The sequence below is a fragment of the Boleophthalmus pectinirostris genome, unplaced genomic scaffold (genome assembly GCF_026225935.1).
Source record: "Boleophthalmus pectinirostris isolate CB_2022bp ecotype Guang Dong unplaced genomic scaffold, ASM2622593v1 HiC_scaffold_2, whole genome shotgun sequence".
Classification (NCBI taxonomy): Eukaryota; Metazoa; Chordata; class Actinopteri; order Gobiiformes; family Gobiidae; genus Boleophthalmus; species Boleophthalmus pectinirostris.
The window spans coordinates 23,848,234-23,868,608 of record NW_026571152.1 but is presented as its reverse complement, the minus strand read 5'-3'; the positions used below and the strand labels follow the sequence as shown (position 1 = coordinate 23,868,608).

Here is a 20,375-nt window from a genome sequence, read left to right as displayed (position 1 = left end):
GTGACACAGCACAGCAGCACTGGTTAAACACATTATAGAAAGATGCCTGGTCTCCATTCTGGGCACGAGCAGAAAATGCATGGAAAACACAAGGCAGGAAGAAAGTCAGAAGAGTCATTCAAGTCACACGCAGTAGTGAGACCACAGGAGAGAGAAGCAGTGCACAGAGAAACAGTCAAAGCAGAAATGTAAAGTGTTGTGGCCAGTGAGAAGGAAAAGGCTCAAACGAAGCTGTCAGATCTCACATTCACATAGAGAGTACAGAGCTCAAACCACCTGTGCACAGAACCAAAGGGGACACCAACACTGGCAAAGAGGCAGAGACAACAGCAGGCTAAAGAAGACAATGATGAGCAGGTTATTAGCATTACAAAGCTGACATTTCTGCTGCTGACCCTACACCCTCAATTTATCACAACACAACTTTAATCTGCAAGAAATGTTAGTTAAAAAAAAGGTAATACATTTCCAAACCCCAATTTATTTACAAGATCAGTTTGAAGTGCAGCAGCTAAAGGCCAAACATGGAGGCCTGGCCTGGCAGCCGCAAGATAAGAGGACACTTCTCCTCAGCCAAAAGCATTTAAGGTAAAATACGATAATGCAGATTGGGACTATAGTGATTACAGCACTGAGCCTGGGGGTAAAGAGGAAGTGGCATGTTTCTACATTTATATGTTTAGAGTATGTTTTATGTCCAATTGTTGTTTGTTTAATTCTTTTAGAATAACTACTGAATGCTGAATGATGTTTATAGACTAAAACCTAACTAAACTTAACTAAAAAGTTAAGTACATTGCAATAAATTTATTTATTGTAAGATATAATTGTTTGTATTGAGCATTTACCCCTGAACTACAACAGCCTGGTACTAAAGCCAACTAGTCCTTATACATAGTAATAATTAGCAAAATGGTGAGGATAGGCTGATACATTGATCTATTGATACTTTGCAGAGACATTACGCTGGGGGTGCTCTACATGTATCTGTATTGGCAGAATGTTCAGATGTTACTATGGAGACAAAATGCACACTTAAATATACTAAAAGAATTTAAACACATTTTCACGAGCATGTGATCAATACGAGTGTTCATGGTCCTGTTTAGGTGTTTGATTTTTAACAAAAAGGTGAGAGCGACTAACTGAAAAACTGTTAGCTAATGGTAGTTAGCTTGTGACTGTAATATAGGGTGACCAGACGTCCCCATTTACCCAGGACAGTCCCAGTTTTGAGCCCTGTGTCCCCTGTCCCAACATATTTAGCCAAAACCAAGAGAGGCATAAATTATCATTTGTTTAGGTAAAATACAGAAAAGCTGCTAAAAAATGTCAAAAAAAGGAATAAAATGTGACTATACTGACTCACATGTTCGTCATGAATTAGCCCAATTCATCAGCCAGTTTCACTTTGTGGAAACCGTCTGACCTCGCAGCATTAGAATTTGTTCGCTTGACAGTAGGCAGGTACTTAACCAATCGTTGCTATTTGGTCATGATATATGTAATGGTTCGCTAACTGGGCTAACTGGTATATTAAGCTTTTCCCAAATCTCGTAGGAACAAGGGTAATACCATCTTTCCACTTGATAAAATTCACCAAACATTCTCTTTGTTCCAGATGATCTCGGGAATCGTTGCCAGCACGGAATATCTGGCTTCATCTACATCCATCTTGACCTCTTTGTTTACTGCTGTGCTTTACCATAAAAAGGGACTTCGCAGCTCTTCGCTGATTGGCCGGTGTGCGATCTACAAGTTCCAGGGTTCTTGCAAACCGTCTAGTGCAGCGGTGTCAAACATATGGCCAGGGGGCCGGATCGGGCCCTCCAAGACCTTTAATCTGGCCCTTGGCTGATTTTTTACTAAATATTTAATTATATTTTCTATTAAAATATTGGTAATTTTCTGTAGTGCTTAGCATAGCAGCATCTCCAGCGCCTCTGTACATGGCCCCTCCCACCAGAGCAGCACAAATGAAGACTTGCTCTTTCCAAATGCTCTTAAAGGACGGTCATTTTGACTGTTGACCGTGACACCCTCATCAGCAAAATGTCTAAAATGAGAAAAGTGGAGCCGAGTGCAGGATTCTCCAGGAAAAATTGACTTATTCCTATTTGCATATGAGTTAATGTTAAAACATTGTTTTGAAATTATAGTTTTCTTAAAGTTTCAGGTTGTTCATAATATTATAATATTTTGTAAAAGAAAGAGTTCATCAATTAAAAAAGATTTCTGTAATAGATTTGAGATTCTCTGCACAAATATTTTAACTTATTGCTATTTTTGGGGTTTATATGAGTTTTTTTCCCAGCCATTTTGGGATCAAAGTAGGTTAAATACGGCCCCCGAACCAACCAACCATGAGTTTGACATCCCTGGTCTAGTGTATTCTGATTCCTGACCTAGTCACTGGAGAGAAATGAAATTGAGCAGAGGCACTACGTGGCACCAGCCTGGCTAGTCATAAATGGTCTATGCATAACAATTTTATTATTACCAACCATCGAAAAAAAACAGGGACGTCCCAGTTTTTTTTTATTTTGAAAATCTGGTCACCTACTAAGAGAGCAGTGCTTTCAGTTAGCTTCACACCCCCAGGGAAAGTTAACCATTTACCATTTAATGACATCTGCAAAGTATCAAATAACTTCCATTCTACAGCTCTTCTCTTCTCTTCTATTCTCTTCTCTATATACTGTAACTGTTAATAAGAATGCAATCATAACATTTTAGTATTTTACGCAATTAAAGGATCTGTAACTGAATGCATGCAAGACCCATTGGTTTAATACGGCTCCCTAATTATCATCCCACTTACTCCTCTTTGATCGTTGATAAATCTGTTTCCTTTTTTCTGTGTCCTTTCTCAAAAATAAACAGACCATAATTCTTTGGTGAAGTGACTCAAACGACTGCAGTTCATTATGAGCAGATTATGATGCCCCCTGACTAGTTAGCAGGCACTTACTTGATGGCTTTCTTCTCCCCTCGCCCACGTGCAGAGTCTGGAGTGTCTGCTGTCTCTACTCCTGGCTTGTTTCTCTTCCCCTTTAGCCAAAAAACACACACAAAAGGTTAGCTTGAAACTTGTCCTTTGGAGCTGTGTTTTTACCACAATAATACGAAGAGTGCACGCCTGTCTCATTACCTCAGGAACACCAGCCCTTTACCTGATGGTCTCCTGATTAAGCTCATCAGAGTCAAATCAAATCTTCTGCTGAGAGCCATCTATAACATTATCATTCTTACCACACTTCAAATTTACATGGCAATTGCCTCTTTAAGGTAATCCAATGGAGAGAAACGCCTGGAAAGTCTTGCACCAAGCCATGATTTTAAATAGCTAGAGCGTGACCTGCCGTAACCATGGAAATAATGGCAATTTTGAAGGCTGCGGTCGACTGGAAAAGCTCATTACATACAGAGGTGTTTCACATGTGTTCCAGAGCAGGTAATCTCTATTGACACTTTGCAGGGCGGGATTAGGTATCAAGGTATAAAGCCACACAAAAAACATGGATTCCTCATTGGGATACATATCTGGGAGAGGAGGGTTTTTCTATTGCAGGAAATGAGTGGGAGGACGCGGTGCAGAGCTGCCATTGCGGTCTGGAAAATTGGATCGGAGCTTGGCTGAAGAGCAAGAAGATGTCAGGGGCTTGTTGGGTACAGGAAGGATCCGCAAATTGGAGATCCCAGGTTGCAGCGTGATTATGCATGGAGCTCAGGCTAACGCTACGGCCATGTCAGAAGGCTTCACCATAGGGAAGTTGTGCTTGGGAAGAGTTGTGCTGTGTCACAACTTTGTCAAAAAGTGAGAGGTAGTTCAGTCCACTATTAAAGATGCACTGTGTAAATTGTCCGGTGGAGGGTCTGTCACCTGCTTGTCTTCATGGAGATGTGCCCAGAATGGTCCGCAGTACGGCCTTAAATTTAAGAATCTCCATGGAGACTTGCAAGCCAAATTACAGGTTAGATTTGTGGAGCGGAGACCCCACTCACAGCAAGAATTTAGGTTTTTAAAGATATTTTTGAGCAATTACAATAACACATGTAGTTGAATAAATGCAAAACAAATTAGTTTAATACAATACTGTGGACAATTTAAAGGTGCACAGTATGACATGAAACAGCTTTACTTTACATTTATTTATTACAGGTAGCTCAAAAATACCTAGAAAAACAGGCATTCTGACTGAACAGGGTTGCCTCTGCACAGATCTGACCTGTAGCTTGGTCTGGTTTGGTCTTCATGAAGATAAAAAGGTTAAATACCATACTGTGAAACATTCTAGACAAAGCAATGACATCTCCATAGAGAAAAGCATTTGATGGACGCTCCACCAGAAAAATTACACAATGCACCTTTAAACCAAAGGAGTAACAGCTCCATGGAGACTGGTTACGGACCATCTCCAGAGAAGTTGGGGTTAAGGTTACACAGTGCACCTTTAAACAAGTGTTGTGAAACTCGTGAACTTAATAACCTTAATAAATGCATGGCCACATAATAAAGCATAAATATTACATGATTAATATTCTGGACTCCAGTGACATGGGTTTTGGCAGAAAAAGCACTCAGTATTATTAACAATCACTCTACTTGGTGAAATCTGTATATTTTTCAACCCTGTAATTATAATTAACAGTTTGTTCTGAAATATATTGTGAAACAAAAGACTGAAATCACTAAAGGTGTAGACTTGTTTGAATATGAGCACTGTGAACTGCAGGGGCTTTAAAGAGCCCATATTTTCTGATTTACAATATTATTTCCTCATCAAAAAATATACCTGGAGTTTTTGTTTTGTTTCATTCACACATGTTTAAAACACAAATGTTCTTTGCTCAAACAGAAAACATCTGTAGGATCATTTGGATAATTTCATTGCTCAAATTGCAAATATCTATCAAACAAATGGTAAAATGTAGCCGTTAACTTGAAAACTACAACCTCATGACATCACAAGGTGGAACAGAGCATTATGAGTTTTGGAGATGTAGACAGACTAATGATTAAGGATTACTCAAGTAAGTGTGAACGAAACAAAACACAACTCCAGGTATGTTTTTCATGAGGTAACAACACTATAACATGGCTAAAGGTTCACCAGAATCAACTTCTAGGACCTTTAACAATTGCTCTACTCTGTGAATCTGTATATTTTTCAAACCTATAATTATAATTAACAGCTTGTTAAAAAAAATAGAGTGAAATAAAAAAAACTTAAATCACTGAAGGCAGGTTGGTGAACCATGTGCATGCCTTCGGTTCACAGGAGCCTTAACACCTGACAACACTGGGGTTGATCTGAGCTAAAGAAAGTAAATGAGTAATACAACCTGGAAATACCACTGTACATGCCAAGATAGCCTTGAGAAAACTAAGGGAAATCACCATTCTGTCAAGGGAGTGTGTCAGGTCCACTTTATAATGTATGCAGGAACTATAGATAGAATTGCAAATTGTGCCACTCAAGCTTGAGGCAAATATGCCCAAAATAAAATATGCATTCAAACTGCAGTCCAGAGATAGAACAGCTGTGTTTCCATCATCTGCAACTGCAACAGATTCAGGCAAAACAAATGGGAAAATACTAATCTGCAAACACATTCAATTAAATAACACTTTACTCATCAAGTCATCATAATTTTATTTAAGAGGGCCTTTCAGAAGACACACAAAACAGGTACAATCACATACAAACAAAGCAACATTACACACTGCTTTAAAATGAATGCTGCTGATCATAAAAGGTGGTCAGACAGAGAGAGAGAGAGGGGTAAAAGTCAGTCTAGACACTCTTTTGTGATCAGTTACTTAAGGCAGATGTGTCGTGTTGACAAAATGAGCCTTTTCTTTTTGAAGGTTTAGTGTCACAATGTTTCATGTGCTTTTAATCACAGAAAAAAATATTGCTAGGGATTTGCTTTGTGATTTTTTTTAAAAATTCAAACTAAGATTAAAAACCTAAGAGATATATTAATCAAAGATGAAAGTCTTTTTAAAGTTGCATTGCATAACTTTTCTGGTGGAGTGTCTGCCAGCTTCTTGTCTCCAGGGAGATGTCATTGCTTTGCCAGGAATGCTCCATGATATGACAATACAATAATAATACAATAATTCTTTCTGTGCATGGGGGAGACTCTTCACAGCTCTGACTTGTAATGTCGCATAGTGCTGTAACCTGCTTGTCTCCCTCGTAAGAGAGAGGTTTAACCTGTACAGTGGAACATACTAGACACAGCAATAATATTTCCATGGAGATATCAGGTGGCAAACCCTCCACTAGAAATGTTACACCGTGCACGTTTAACCCAATATTATACATTTAATCTGTTTCAGTTCAGCAAACACTAGTTACTTTACAACAATGATCTCCATTTTGTAGGTTTACCCCTGTTAAACTTTAATAGAAACGCATATAATTTACATTTCTTGTTTTGCAGAGTGAAACACACCCTCGACCACTGCTAAAACTGCTATAAACCGCAGTCTGCAACATCCATTCTGCACTGAAAAGATAAAGCCCGTAAAATGATATTCATCTGCACACAGGGAGACAAAGCAGCTTTCCTATTGTGCCATCACCTGAAATAGACTGAGCCACAAATGAACAAACACACATCTGATAGAGGAGACTAGTCAAACAGCGTCTAACTGTGGTTTATGGACCAACTCTTGTCCGGATAGAGAGGCCGTATGTACTGACAACATCATGCAAATGTGTTGAGAAAGCATTTAGAATCTTTTATGGACGCTGTACGCCTGTCCAAGTATGTTATCACAGGCTGACATGCATGATAAATAAATGTAATGACAGCCCATCTACAGAGAAAGCTCATATAAAGGACATAAAGGAGACTATACAACGCCAATGCAATTTCCGGGGAGCTAAATGTACTGCACAAAAATCATATACATAAAATACTACGCTCCTATTAGTGAGAAGTATGTCGTCCCTGCTGAACTGTTACTATGACTGCACGAAGCATATGGGCAGGGTCATAGTGTGCTGTCATGATATAAAAATGTCAAACTCTTTCAATATTTCACTCAATATTTGAGTTTGATGCCATGGTGAAGATAAAAGTAGAATGCACAAATATCACAAAATAAAACAACTTTCTTTAATATCATCATTTGGTCTTAAATAGATTACATTCAGACCTGCTGATTGCATCCTGAATCTATCCAAGAAAGATCCAACTATAGACTGTATAAGGAAGTGGACTAAGGGAGTGTGATGTCACTCATAGCGTTTGGCTCCAGTCAAATGAAGCTCACCAAAGCTTGCAGCTATAGGAGTGTATTTGGAGCTGAGTTTTATATTAGGAATAGGAATTTATTAATGGACAAAATAGCAAAATAAAAACACCTAGATCATGCAGAGTAGGTTAAGACGAACTTTTTAAGACCCAAAGATGAGGCTTACTGCAATTAGAGAGAGGAGAGGAGATGGTTTTTCAATGTAAAATCAATTGGAGCCAGAGTCAATGGAACCAGAAGCTCCAACATGCTCATTTACTATTTGGAATGCAGCAGCTAGCAGGTTAGCTATATCCATTTATATGTAGTCTATGGATCCAATTTGTCCAAAATTGGCAAAGGAAAAATTTAATTTTTCAACTGGACAAAGTTGACAAATTGTTGACAAAAAATTGAAGAAGCAGCTTGGATGAGCTGTGAAACGTATTTGACATAATAAACTTTGTCCAGCTGACAAATTTAATTTCTCCTTTGCCATGGATTCTACCTGGACGACTGAGGGATTTTACACACACCTTTTGTCCAAAATTGTAATTTTCTTCAACATTGATACATGTTCAATTGGGTATCTAGTTTTAGTATTAATTAGTATGTTTATTTCTAATTATTGCTGATAGGTTTTACCCAGAATTGCAATGAGAGCAAATTTTGAACCAAAAATCTTTCAGTAGTTGGGTAAACCAACAGCACAATCATTGAAACTATTTTAGAATTGTTTCAAGACACATTTCCTTATTAATTTGAGATGGCCTGTGATACTCACTTATAACATTCAAAACCATTTTAAGAAGAGCCCAACCTGGAAATGGAATTTATATGGGGAAAAATAACAGATGGAGAGGGTAAAGACAAAGAGAAGATGGAGCAGGGGGACAGGTGTTGGCGGTGAGAAAACTGTGACTGACAGAGGGTCCCAGAGGAGCACTGAGCAAAACAAGACAGCTCCTCAATGGCTTCCACACAGCTCATGTTCTCAGAGTGACGCACACAAAGTACACACACAAAGTACACACACAAAGTATATACACAAAGTACACACATAAAGTATACACAAAAAGTACACACAAAGGACCCACACAGAGCAAGGTACAAAGTACACACATAAAGTAAACACACAAAATATACACAGGGGTATCAGACTGGGGGGGGTAAAGGGTATTGTTTACCCAGGGCTCAGTGCAGGTTGGGCCCCTCACAAAGACTATAATGTGCCTTTTTCAATAGACAACATGTAGTGCAACCCCGCCAACATTAGTCCTGGTTTAGACTTGGTTTAGTCCTGATTTAGACCTGGTTTAGTCATTTGTTATGGCCCCACCAGTATGATTTGTTCCCAGGGCCCAGACGGTGGTGCTACACCCCTGCGTACACACAAAGTACACACACAAAGCACATGGAATCACTGACAGAATACACACAAATACACCCACCCAAGTCCCCCACTCAAAGCGTTCAAGCCTATCACTTTGCACCTGTTCATTTGCAAGAACAACATATGGAACGAATAGTGCATCTGACAGGTATCTTCAAATATTTTAGTTTTAGTTAAAATACTGTTTAATAATTGGCTCATTACTCTTGTGTGTACTATTAAAACACTCAACCAGCTGTTGTTGAGTTTTGCTAAATCTTATTTGTCTGTAAACTTGTTTAAACATGTCTTGGCTATTCAGAACATGTTTAAGAATTTGATCAGAAACAGGGGTGAGCAATATGACAAAAAATGTATATTGTGATTTTCTTTAGTTTCTTTCTAATGTCATTTGGCACATTTACAAGCCTTTGAGGGGTATCTGCTTCTTCTGAGAGTTCACACTTCACAGTAATTGGTTAAATCAATCTGTCACTGTCACTGATGCTGGCCAATAGGAGGAGAGAATGGAGGAAAGAGTGTTAAAGCTTGGAGGCATATAAAGAGGAGAGTGGACCATAATTTGGGCCCATTTTACACTATTTTCTGATCTATGTTATAATGTTGTTTCCTCATTACAAAAATACCTGGAGTTGTTTAACACACATGTACATCTTTAGGCTGAATTCTTCTCTCAAACAGAAAATACTCTCTTCCACCTTGTGATGTCATTTGGTAATACAAGTAGTTCTCCCCTGTGCTTCATGAGAATAATTTTGACTAATTTCAGCCCTAGAAATGTGAATCTCCACTAAACAAAAAGTAAAAGGTAGCTGAAAACTACTGCTTCATGACATCACAAAGTGGATCATAGCATTTTGAGCTCAGAGATGTAGACAGACAAAACAAAAACTTAGGTAACAGCATTATATCATGACTTAAAGCTCACTATTTTGTCTAACACAGGAAATTTAATAATCATAATGCTCTACCCTTAGTAATAAACTTGTTGTCATTGTGTATTAAATATTTGTGTTTCTATCCAAAACACAATCTGTTCTTTAGATAATGGACGCAGGCCTGGGTGATCAGGGGTGCAAGCAGGCAAGGTTCATTTTTGAATAATTATTATTCATAATTTACATTTTATTTATAATTTCATAATTTCAGTGGGTAAACACACTCTTACTCTCAGTTTGAACTATTTTAAACAAATGTGAGCCTTGGTCATTTATCTCTGTGGTAAGTTTGTAGATAATGATGAGTTCTCACATTGGCTTCTGTCTTATACATAAAAAGAGCCAGTCTTTTGAGCGGCTCTTTGACATCAACACATTCGGATCCCAGAAAGGAGCCAAAAGTCCCTACACTGTCACTACAGAATCTGCACTGCTTACAGAGATTAAGTTACAAATGACAATGATTTATTTTTTATTTGGGTAATGTTTAAATGATATGAATGAAGTTTCCAACACTATTGCATTTAAATGTGCCCAACTCAAGATGTGTTTCATCCTATAAATCATGTTTCTTTTTTCTCCTAGTATCCTTTATCTAATCTTATCTCTGCACTCTTTGTCTCACACCAATTGAATAAATCCACTTTCACTTCACCAGAGTTCACACCATTCCTGCATGTTCAAACCAGTATCTTGCATCTCTGTTGATATTCCCAGAGCATCCATACCTTGTTTTTTCATGGCACAAACATGGCTCTAACATCGGTCAATTTCACAGGTAAAATGTACAAAATCAAAGCGTGAAGAGACTCATGAATGCCCTGAGGAAAGATTAATCCAAACCAATAAAAGAACAAGAAGGCTTCCTCTCTCAGCCTCCACTCCAACACCCTCCAAACACTTAAATCTAATTTACACCAACCACAACAAAGGCTTTCACATGATTACTGTATTCATCCGTGCCTGGATCAGAGCCACCGGTTCATAATAGCTGCAGTCAGTACAATGGGCGAATTATGAGTTATACTAAAAGTGTGAAAAACTGCTCTGAGAATCAGCTCAAGCTCTGAGAATATAACAGCGGTGCACTGGAGCAGATGAGTGGAAATAAAGCCGCCATGATGAAACTCTTGCTTATTGTGCCTATTTGAACATTTCCATTATTTTTTTGAATAATCCTGTATGATCTTTATCCTTGACCAAAATAAGGCATTGTCGACTTGACCCTATTTGCATTTCAAAAACAACATTTCTAGAGAGATTTTTTTTCCCCCCAAATGAGCCAACAGTACCAGAAGTGATGCAAGAATAAGTACAATAGCCATGTAAACGAGAGGACTATTGCAATCAAATAAATGGCAAAGTCATTTAAAGTGATTTTCAAACCGCAAAATCTGCAATTACTTAGGTCAGCGGTTTCCAACCTGGAGGGCAGGTCACAGGATCATGTCACCAAAGGCATTATTTGTGCAAATTAAATGGAAAACAATCTGGAAAATGTGTGTGGGAGCGTGAACACCACAACTGATGCTATTAAACAGATATTTTTTAATTATAATTTTTTGTCATGTGATGTATTTTAGATTTTAGAAGTCTGGCAAGTCTCTGGTTCATGTAGAGGGGGCTTTGACAACCACTGATTCTGGTAATGGAAATGACAACAAAATCTTGCTAATAGTCATTTTAGTTCTCTTCCTGAACTGTTCAGAAATGTATGGGATTCTTGTATTAGTTTAGCCATTCATATTTTAGTCCATTCTTAGATTAAAAATGTATTTTATGATTTGAAAATAAAAATCTCAAACCTAATCTCAGCAACAATTGTCAGAATAAATTTTTCTTCTTAAATCTGACATCCCTAAAATCCAGCTCTCTCAAGTGCATACTGCTGTTGTGTCCTTGGGCAAGACACTTCACCCACTTGCGTGCATGGATGTGCTAATGCGCTTGCGTCATCAGTGGTAGTTGGTGAGGCTGAAGGAACAGAAGGACAGCCACATTTCTGTCAGTTTGCTCCGTACCAGAGCCTGGTGTTAGGAGGAATGAATAATGCAAAGCAACTTTAAGAAAAGTTGAGAGAGCAGAGCAACTAAGCAAGAGTGATTTATAATTCATTTAGACATGATCATCTGTTTCTTAGCCCATATACTTCTTCAAAACATCACCAAAATATTCAGAACTATTTTAGTAGTGAGAGATCAACAACAAAAGCCTAGGCCAGTCACAATAACACATTTTGAAGTACGATATATTGCTGAAGTAAACAGATGATAAACGATAACATTGAAACCAAACCATAAAGCAGAACTATCCCACAAAAAGTATTCTTAAAGCTGCATTGTGTAACTTTTCCGGTGAAGGGTCTGCCAACTGCTTGTCTCCATGGAGATATTACTGCCTTGATTTGCCTTTATTATTCTACAGTATGGAAATAAACTTGATAATCACAATGGAGACAGGTGAATGGTCAGATCTTTGGAGAAGCAAGCCTGCACATGGTAAGAATTCATGGTTTTGAATGTATTTTTGAGCTATAAAACACCTGCAATTGAATAAATACAAGGCATAAATACAATAAATACAACATTTCAGGCAAAGAAGTCTCCATGGAGACAAGCAACCAGCAGACTCTCCACCTTAAAAGTTAATAGTGCACCTTTAATGTAGCAATATGGTTAAAAAACATGAGCTACAATTCATAAATGACAGACTGTAACACTTAGTGTTACTTAGTCAGTAGCTTGTATAGTTTTAGTTCATAATTTGACATTCTGCTAAATTCTTATCATCTATCCAAGCCAAGATTACTTGAATTAAGAAAGTTTTATCATTAATTGAGTAAATTTTCATTTCAAAATCTAATGTTTCTTGAATTAAGAAAAACACACTTATTTCATTGGTAGATAATTTTATTTTTCAAGTTGAATCTAATCTAATAAAGTTAAATGTTCTTCATTTAAGTCATTTGAACTTACCTAAATATTGCATTTAGCAATGTAGTACAAAGAAAAAACTACTCAAGACAAATATTGACCCCCAAAAATGATTGTCCCATCTGTCATGTATTGATTTGTAAGTCAATATACTGTAGTAATTATTGTGACAGGTCTACAGAAGTCAAAACTTTATCTGATTTGCTCTTTTAGACTGAACGTACCAGTCTATTGAAGGGATAAGTGAGAGAAAGGGGACTGCGGTGGAACTCTCCTCTCTTCGTAGCTGTTGGCTGGGTGGATCACAGCTGTTTGTTTGCTGTGAATTAGCAGGCAGCAAGAGTCTACATGCTCGCTCAATATTACCCACATCACGCCATAATTAGAAAGGAGTGCACCATTAAACGCCTGTCCACCGCTAAATAATCAAGCAATCACGCACCTTTACAGACTGTCAAAACATTATTTTACCTGCTATAAAATTTACGCAGTATGCTTTCCCACCACACACCTGCTACTTAAATGTGACAGCTTAAAACCCCAGTAATTACAGCTTGGAAAGATATACAGAAAGAATGTAGAAAAGAGGTCTTTTGATTATTTGGTTGATACACTGTCTGGATGATCCAAGATACAAAATTGTTTAGTACAGCTTTTTATAGTTCAGCTGAAAGAACAAAGATTTTGTGAAGTAAAGTAAAGTCACTTTTATGATAATCTCTAACAATAAATAAAAGGATACTTTCCAAAATTTCACCAAAATAAATGCGATTTTTATTGAAATGTAACTAGGGATGGGATTAGATCTTATGCCACAAGATGTATTTTCCCATGCATTTAGTACCATTAAGTAGCACGTTTGGCTTGGACAAAAAAAGAGTTAATGTTGCTGAATTACACCTCATGAGAAGCTCAACCAAAAGCTACAAAATCCAAATACAAAGAAATGATTTGAACTGAACTGCACAATTTATCTTAAAGAAGATCTATTGTGCCTGTGTCTGTTGTAATCTATGGCACTCATGGGTCATTACGTTATAATTTATACATTTTAAACATTGATCTAAAACAACTTAATAAAAGAAACAATTCTGCTAACTCCCTGCATTGCCCAATGGGAGCTGACGTCACTATAAACATCATCACAACAAAGAGTCAGCATCTCAAATTTATCATTGGTACCAAAATGACTCCACAGCGTTGCCAAATCCAGCATGTATCACTGATTAAGAAAATAAAATTGGAGAACAAAGTAAGTACAGAGCAGTGGGAGTATGCCGGTGGCAAAATTAAAATAAGCTATTAAAGATTACTCAAACATGCACGAAACAACTATAACATGGTTAAAGGTTCTGAAAAGTTCATTTTGGATCATACATTTGCTTTAAAATGTAATTATTTCTCATCTTGTCTCATTCTTGTGGACCCAATCTTGTGGGAACTGTGTCTCATCTTATTCCTAATATCATTATCATTGGTATAACAGCTAGTAATTGTAATAATTGGAGCTGTCAGTTTGCATTGCCAAAATTCTAGTAATGTTGACATTTTTACTTCTTGTATGTTCGGGGCTCCATTACAGTAGCTTCTTAGTCATAGTACTATGCTTTTTAGTCATAGTACTATGCCATAAATCACGATGAATGCACCAAAACGCTGGCAGTTGTTGATAAAAGTCTGAGAGGGCTTGAATCAGGCAGTGAAATTTCAGTCAGGGCCAATCTCCTCACAGCTCTGTCACAGATCAAACGCACGTGGCTCACAGGAGTCAGGCTGAGGCTTTCCGAATGCCAAACACAAACTGCTGCTCAAACAGATGTTAGAGGCTCCACCTTTCATATCTGAAAATCCCACCCAATGCCTCAACAAGAGCCCCCGCTGACTCCACTCAGCCCTGCCACGCTACGGGAGTCCAAGAAGCAAGGAGGCCCATCTATACTGGCAGCTCCTCCACCTGCTATTAGCTTTAATATGAAGTACACTGTGCCTTACGGCGTCAAAGTCATTAGAAGATTGTTTTGTTTTTTTTTTTTGTGTATATAACAACAGTCAATACCTTTCTTCTTCCCACACCTTTTTCAGAAATGTGCTTTTCTGCAATTTTTTTTTTTTCTGCAATATATGCAGTATGTAAGTAAGGCATATTTTTTTTTCTCTTGGCACAACAGGAAATAAAAAATGTATCAATCAATCAATCAATAAAAAAAAATAAATAAAAATAAAAATAAATAAATAAAGCTCAACATTTGTGACAACAAAATGAAAATCTGCAATCATAAGGAAACTAACAAGAATAGTGTGAAGGAAAAAAAAAAAAGCTTTACATCAGAGGATCCCATTCTTTACACTGGGACCCCAAAAATATGCATGCAACCATTTTGTACCCCCACTGCAAAATGAAAAGGAAATCTCTAAAAAAAATTCAAATTTGCAAAACATTTAAAATGGTTTTAAAATCAGGTTTAAAAGGTTGTCATTTTAAAATTATATCCAGTGAAGGGAAGAAGTTACAGAACTAGTTATAAAATACTGAATACCTGCATTAAAATGTATTTTGTACTGTAGCGATACATGGTCCAATACTTTAACACAGAGTTGCATTTAAATGATAACATTAGACACAGTAATAAATACAGCTTTATATTTGTTTAAAGCATTTCCTATCAATAACTGAAGAAGGAAAAAAAAATCACACATTCACCACAAGAGCAGTGTATTTTTCTCACTGATTCTGTGCAATTTGAAGCTTAAATTACATGATCAAATACCTCCATGTATTCCTTTGACTGTATTCTTAATATCACCAAATATTTTTTTTTTAATTTAGATCACATATTCTCTGTACATGTATTCAGTTACTTCCCAACACTGATTATATCTTGAAACCCACAGATGACTCAAAAGCCTTGCGACCCCCACTTTAGGAACCTCTGCTGTAGACCACAATCCATTACAGTATACTATAACATGGGAAAAAGCTTTCTTCCTTTGGTGACCCTGGGGGGGCTTTGAGTTAGTATCTTTGCCCTCTTTTAGAAACGGTTAGGAACCTTCTATAAAAACATACTATATAGAGCTCCTAACCAAATGTGAAAAAACTCATTATTCAAAATTTGATGACAAAAATTTGTATTTGCCCTTTACTCCCCCCAGAGCCCTGAGATCAGCCGACCAGCTCCTGTTGGTCGTGCCCAAAACTCGGCTCAAGACAAGAGGTGACAGAGCTTTTTCTGTGGCAGCGCCCAGACTATGGAATTGCCTTCCTCTTGCTGTCAGATCCTCTCAGTCTGTAACACAGTTTAAGACAAGACTGAAAACTCACCTATTCTCCCTGGCATTTAGTACGAGCTAGTCAGGTTATCTTGGTAGTTTTAACATGTTTTCTGTATATTTGTATATGTAACTGTTTCTTCTATGCTGTTGCTGTTGACTTGTATGTGAAGCACTTTGGTCAACTGAAGTTGTTTTAAATGTGCTATATAAATACATTTTGAATTGAATTGAATTGAATATAAAAAGTAAACTAAATAGCTCCAGAACATACTAGGCTGCTATGTCACTACTGGCAAATACATTCATCACAATATAGTGTCATAATCCTTTTGAATGAATGCTAAATTTAGTTATGAGAATCTTACACTGCCACAAATAGCATCTAGGTAAGTTAAAAATGAATTAAATTTACTAAATTAAACATTTTACTTAATTTGAGTAGATTCAGCTTGACAAGTAATATATAAGTGTGTTTTTTTCTTCAAGCAACATAAGGTTTTGTTTCTTATTTTAACTGCAAATATGTGAAGTTTTTCTTATTTTATGTATAACAAGGTGTATTTTATTATTTAAGTATAAAAAGTATAAAAAGTCTTGTTCCATTGGTAGATTATTTTACTTACCAATTGAATTTTACTCAAATCAAGTTTCAAACATTTTTAATTCAAGTCAGTTTCAAATCAGTTACTTTTTGCAGTGTACTTAAAATCTCCATGAGAACAAAGTGATTAGCCAGCCGATTCCACCAGACAACTTGCACGAGAACACATTAAGTAGCACGCCTCTGTATAGATGATGGTCTATAGTTTCTCGGTGCAAGTTGTCTGGTGGAATCGGCTGGCTAATCACTTTGTTCTCATGGAGATTTTAAGTACACTGCAAAAAGTAACTGATTTGAAACTGACTTGAATTAAAAATGTTTGAACTTGATTTGAGTAAAATTCAATTGGTAAGTAAAATAATCTACCAATGGAACAAGACTTTTTATACTTTTTATACTTAAATAATAAAATACACCTTGTTATACATAAAATAAGAAAAACTTCACATATTTGCAGTTAAAATAAGAAACAAAACCTTATGTTGCTTGAAGAAAAAACACACTTATATATTACTTGTCAAGCTGAATCTACTCAAATTAAGTAAAATGTTTAATTTAGTAAATTTAATTCATTTTTAACTTACCTAGATGCTATTTGTGGCAGTGTAAGATTCTCATAACTAAATTTTAGCATTCATTCAAAAGGATTATGACACTATATTGTGATGAATGTATTTGCCAGTAGTGACATAGCAGCCTAGTATGTTCTGGAGCTATTTAGTTTTACTTTTTATATTCAATTCAATTCAATTCAAAATGTATTTATATAGCACATTTAAAAACAACTTCAGTTGACCAAAGTGCTTCACATACAAGTCAACAGCAACAGCATAGAAGAAACAGTTACATATACAAATATACAGAAAACATGTTAAAACTACCAAGATAACCTGACTAGCTCGTACTAAATGCCAGGGAGAATAGGTGAGTTTTCAGTCTTGTCTTAAACTGTGTTACAGACTGAGAGGATCTGACAGCAAGAGGAAGGCAATTCCATAGTCTGGGCGCTGCCACAGAAAAAGCTCTGTCACCTCTTGTCTTGAGCCGAGTTTTGGGCACGACCAACAGGAGCTGGTCGGCTGATCTCAGGGCTCTGGGGGGAGTATAGGGCAAATACAAATTTTTGTCATCAAATTTTGAATAATGAGTTTTTCACATTTGGTTAGGAGCTCTATAGTATGTTTTTATAGAAGGTTCCTAACCGTTCTAAAAGAGGGCAAAGATACTAACTCAAAGCCCCCCCAGGGTCACCAAAGGAAGAAAGCTTTTTCCCATGTTATAGTATACTGTAATGGATTGTGGTCTACAGCAGAGGTTCCTAAAGTGGGGGTCGCAAGGCTTCTGTGGGTTTCAAGATATAATCAGTGTTGGGAAGTAACTGAATACATGTACAGAGAATATGTGATCTAAATTAAAAAAAAAATATTTGGTGATATTAAGAATACAGTCAAAGGAATACATGGAGGTATTTGATCATGTAATTTAAGCTTCAAATTGCACAGAATCAGTGAGAAAAATACACTGCTCTTGTGGTGAATGTGTGATTTTTTTCCTTCTTCAGTTATTGATAGGAAATGCTTTAAACAAATATAAAGCTGTATTTATTACTGTGTCTAATGTTATCATTTAAATGCAACTCTGTGTTAAAGTATTGGACCATGTATCGCTACAGTACAAAATACATTTTAATGCAGGTATTCAGTATTTTATAACTAGTTCTGTAACTTCTTCCCTTCACTGGATATAATTTTAAAATGACAACCTTTTAAACCTGATTTTAAAAACCATTTTAAATGTTTTGCAAATTTGAATTTTTTTTAGAGATTTCCTTTTCATTTTGCAGTGGGGGTACAAAATGGTTGCATGCATATTTTTGGGGTCCCAGTGTAAAGAATGGGATCCTCTGATGTAAAGCTTTTTTTTTTTTCCTTCACACTATTCTTGTTAGTTTCCTTATGATTGCAGATTTTCATTTTGTTGTCACAAATGTTGAGCTTTATTTATTTATTTTTATTTTTTATTTATTTTTTTTGATTGATTGATTGATTGATACATTTTTATTTCCTGTTGTGCCAAGAGAAAAAAAATATGCCTTACTTACATACTGCATATATTGCAGAAAAAAAAAAAAAATTGCAGAAAAGCACATTTCTGAAAAAGGTGTGGGAAGAAGAAAGGTATTGACTGTTGTTATATACACAAAAAAACAAAAACAAAACAATCTTCTAATGACTTTGACGCCGTAAGGCACAGTGTACTTCATATTAAAGCTAATAGCAGGTGGAGGAGCTGCCAGTATAGATGGGCCTCCTTGCTTCTTGGACTCCCGTAGCGTGGCAGGGCTGAGTGGAGTCAGCGGGGGCTCTTGTTGAGGCATTGGGTGGGATTTTCAGATATGAAAGGTGGAGCCTCTAACATCTGTTTGAGCAGCAGTTTGTGTTTGGCATTCGGAAAGCCTCAGCCTGACTCCTGTGAGCCACGTGCGTTTGATCTGTGACAGAGCTGTGAGGAGATTGGCCCTGACTGAAATTTCACTGCCTGATTCAAGCCCTCTCAGACTTTTATCAACAACTGCCAGCGTTTTGGTGCATTCATCGTGATTTATGGCATAGTACTATGACTAAAAAGCATAGTACTATGACTAAGAAGCTACTGTAATGGAGCCCCGAACATACAAGAAGTAAAAATGTCAACATTACTAGAATTTTGGCAATGCAAACTGACAGCTCCAATTATTACAATTACTAGCTGTTATACCAATGATAATGATATTAGGAATAAGATGAGACACAGTTCCCACAAGATTGGGTCCACAAGAATGAGACAAGATGAGAAATAATTACATTTTAAAGCAAATGTATGATCCAAAATGAACTTTTCAGAACCTTTAACCATGTTATAGTTGTTTCGTGCATGTTTGAGTAATCTTTAATAGCTTATTTTAATTTTGCCACCGGCATACTCCCACTGCTCTGTACTTACTTTGTTCTCCAATTTTATTTTCTTAATCAGTGATACATGCTGGATTTGGCAACGCTGTGGAGTCATTTTGGTACCAATGATAAATTTGAGATGCTGACTCTTTGTTGTGATGATGTTTATAGTGACGTCAGCTCCCATTGGGCAATGCAGGGAGTTAGCAGAATTGTTTTCTTTTATTAAGTTGTTTTAGATCAATGTTTAAAATGTATAAATTATAACGTAATGACCCATGAGTGCCATAGATTACAACAGACACAGGCACAATAGATCTTCTTTAAGATAAATTGTGCAGTTCAGTTCAAATCATTTCTTTGTATTTGGATTTTGTAGCTTTTGGTTGAGCTTCTCATGAGGTGTAATTCAGCAACATTAACTCTTTTTTTTGTCCAAGCCAAACGTGCTACTTAATGGTACTAAATGCATGGGAAAATACATCTTGTGGCATAAGATCTAATCCCATCCCTAGTTACATTTCAATAAAAATCGCATTTATTTTTGGTGAAATTTTGGAAAGTATCCTTTTATTTATTGTTAGAGATTATCATAAAAGTGACTTTACTTTACTTCACAAATCTTTGTTCTTTCAGCTGAACTATAAAAAGCTGTACTAAACAATTTTGTATCTTGGATCATCCAGACAGTGTATCAACCAAATAATCAAAAGACCTCTTTTCTACATTCTTTCTGTATATCTTTCCAAGCTGTAATTTACTGGGGTTTTAAGCTGTCACATTTAAGTAGCAGGTGTGTGGTGGGAAAGCATACTGCGTAAATTTTATAGCAGGTAAAATAATGTTTTGACAGTCTGTAAAGGTGCGTGATTGCTTGATTATTTAGCGGTGGACAGGCGTTTAATGGTGCACTCCTTTCTAATTATGGCGTGATGTGGGTAATATTGAGCGAGCATGTAGACTCTTGCTGCCTGCTAATTCACAGCAAACAAACAGCTGTGATCCACCCAGCCAACAGCTACGAAGAGAGGAGAGTTCCACCGCAGTCCCCT

The 20,375-nt window shown here is 36.8% G+C and overlaps 1 protein-coding gene across 1 annotated transcript in view; it reads right to left on the bottom strand.

Moving 5' to 3' along the window:
- The window catches only part of syt7a (synaptotagmin VIIa), a 63,688-nt gene that overhangs the window by 30,940 nt on the left and 12,373 nt on the right, over window positions 1-20,375 (bottom strand). Inside the window, exons 3-4 of the mRNA XM_055155462.1 lie at window positions 2,972-3,051; window positions 1,176-1,181 (exon numbers count right to left, since the gene is read on the bottom strand). Coding sequence (XP_055011437.1) covers window positions 1,176-1,181; window positions 2,972-3,051 — 86 coding nt within the window. The remainder of the gene's footprint in view (window positions 1-1,175; window positions 1,182-2,971; window positions 3,052-20,375) is intronic.